Source organism: Propithecus coquereli, unplaced genomic scaffold, assembly GCF_000956105.1.
Source record: "Propithecus coquereli isolate 6110/MARCELLA unplaced genomic scaffold, Pcoq_1.0 Scaffold111, whole genome shotgun sequence".
Taxonomy (NCBI): Eukaryota; Metazoa; Chordata; class Mammalia; order Primates; family Indriidae; genus Propithecus; species Propithecus coquereli.
In genome coordinates, this window is record NW_012135081.1 from 5,639,517 (window position 1) to 5,642,189 (window position 2,673).

Here is a 2,673-nt window from a genome sequence, read left to right on the forward strand (position 1 = left end):
GGGAAGTTAATCTTATACTTTACCTGTAGTGCTTCTATATAAACAAAATAATTCACATGTCTAAGACAGTAAAAAGAAAAAAAATGCTAGAGTTTTGATGCCAAAAAGAAAGCAACTAGCATATAGAGATTAGTAGTGAATGAAATAGAAAATAGAAGTTGAGCAGTGTAGTTAGTGTACAGGGTAAGAGTTTGATTAATCACTTTGGATGACTTTCTTCAAGAGTGGTGCTTCATTCAGCATCATTAAACTATAATCCCATGTTTCCTAATATTTTTACATAGCAGAATGTTTTAAGAGATCCACATTAAATTCATCTTGTGTTGGGGAAAGGAATTGATCTATGTTTTCACCCAATTTTCCATTCCTAAAGCATAAAGAACTTTATGTGTCTGCTTGTTTACTTATTTATTTGATGAAGATTTATGATTTTTAAGGTGTTTGAGTCTGGCTTTTCACATCCAATTTCACATAATCCTCACAATCTAATAAAGTAGATATTATTAGTACCTCCCATATGGAAGAGGAGGACTTTTGAGGCATAGAAAATATAGATACTTATCTTAGATTCTTGTAGACCTAAAGAGGTAAACTTTGGACTCAATTCATGTCATTCTAAAGCTCTTAACGAGTGGCCTGAAATGACTGATAGCCTCACTGCCTAAAACATCCTTTGCCCATTCACATTTCTCACATCATACGGAAAATAAATGTATTAGAAAAACCCTAAACCATCTTATTTTGGTTGTAGTTTGGGTGCTTCTAAGTGTAAAGCTATTCCATCAGATGCACTGCCAAGAAAATCCCAGTGTTGGCATTTTATTTTTTTCATTGGGAACTTCAGGAACCAAAAGTTGATCAAGGTTTTCCACAGGCTTCATAATAATGCTCTCATTTTCTTAGATTGGTCTCAGCTATGAAGAGTGAGCTGAACAGGAATTACTCAGAGTTAACAGAGTTTATTCTGCTGGGATTCAGATCATCTCCAGAAGTACAGATTCTTTTATTCTTACTGTTCTTGCTTCTCTACATGGTCATTGTGTTGGGAAATACCAGCATGTTAGTTGTCATTAAAATAGACTCCAGACTTCACACGCCTATGTATTTCTTTCTCAGAAATTTGTCCTATTTAGATCTCTGCTACTCCACAGTCATTGCTCCCAAAACTCTGGCTACCTTCTTGTCCAAGGAAAAGAAAATTTCTTACAATGGCTGTGCAACACAATTCTTTTTCTTTGCTCTCTTTGTTGGGACTGAAGGTTTTCTTCTGGCTGTGATGGCATATGATCGCTTCCCAGCCATTTGCTCACCTTTCCTCTATAATGTACGTATGTCTCAGCAGGCTTGTGTCCGTTTGGTGATTGGGTCCTATATCTGTGGATGCATCAACTCCATGATACAAACAGGTTTCACCTTCAGCTTGCGCTTCTGTGGGGAGAACAGACTGGACCATTTTTTCTGTGATGTCCCAGCCCTGATCAAGATCTCTTGTGTTGACACCTTTGTGAATGAGATTGTATTGTTTATTCTCTCTGCCCTCATCATCCTCACCACCACAACTGTCATTCTGGTATCCTATGCTTATATCCTCTCCACTGTCCTGAAGATCCCCTCAATGCACGGCAGAAGTAAGACTTTCTCCACTTGCAGCTCTCACATCACTGTGGTGAGTTTATTCTATGGAACTGTGTTCTTCATGTATGCTCAACCTGGGGCCATCTCCTCACCAGAGAAAAGTAAGATTATAGCCGTATTCTATACTCTTATCATCCCTATGTTAAATCCTCTGATTTATAGTCTAAGAAATAGAGAGGTGAAAAATGCTTTAAAAAGGATAATGATGAGAAAAATATCTTTTAATTGACCTCTAGCCATCTATAAAACTGTAAAATCAACTAAAAGCAATGCTACCAAAAATTTGTTATAGAATAGTTTCAAAGAAAGACATCTAAAAGTTTTGGAGGTTAAAGTTTATTTCCAGTTTTATCATCAATAGGTCTTTTTTAAAAGGAAATTAAAAATTAATATAGATTTTTCATATTTCTACATAATTATTTTATAGTGTGATATCTAGGTATCACATAGGTTTGTTATTCTTGTTTGATTTGGCTTAGTTGTATTCAGAATTGTAGCTAAAATACAGTACTACCAACTTGGTACATTAGTATACACATTAAATTTATTAATACAATATCTTTGTGTGTGTGTGTATATGAACATCTACCTGTTTATCTGTCTATTGAGAAAGGAAAACTAGAGATAGGCACTACTAAATGTTTTATCTTCTTTATTTTATCCAGATCATAAGCAAGTTGGCCATTGTCCAATCTTTGTAAATGAGAATTAGAAGTGCTATGGTAATATAAATTACTGGCTTTGCGAAATAATTATACAAAGGAGTAATGCCAAGTATTATACCAATAACACTGTTAAATTATCTAGGTAATAATGATTTCATCCAGAAGCAAAATAAATAAATAAATGAATGTCATATAACTGCTGTTACACTATTTTTTCTTGAGGGTCTTAATAATAAATATTTGATAAATAATTAGTATTATTTATGCTTATTGAACTAATTAGTTTCTATTTATGTTCTTGGATCATTTTCACAAGTTATTTATTTATTTGAAAATCCTTATTTTCCTCTAGATTTGAAAAATTATTGCCATG

General features: G+C 33.8%; 1 protein-coding gene across 1 annotated transcript; it reads left to right on the forward strand.

The window, feature by feature from the left end:
- The first annotated feature begins 916 nt into the window (after window positions 1-916).
- Window positions 917-1,864, forward strand: LOC105817137 (olfactory receptor 12-like). Its single transcript, XM_012652771.1, has one exon. It carries the CDS (start codon window positions 917-919, stop codon window positions 1,862-1,864), a length of 948 nt encoding a protein of 315 aa, XP_012508225.1.
- The last annotated feature ends 809 nt before the right edge of the window (window positions 1,865-2,673 follow it).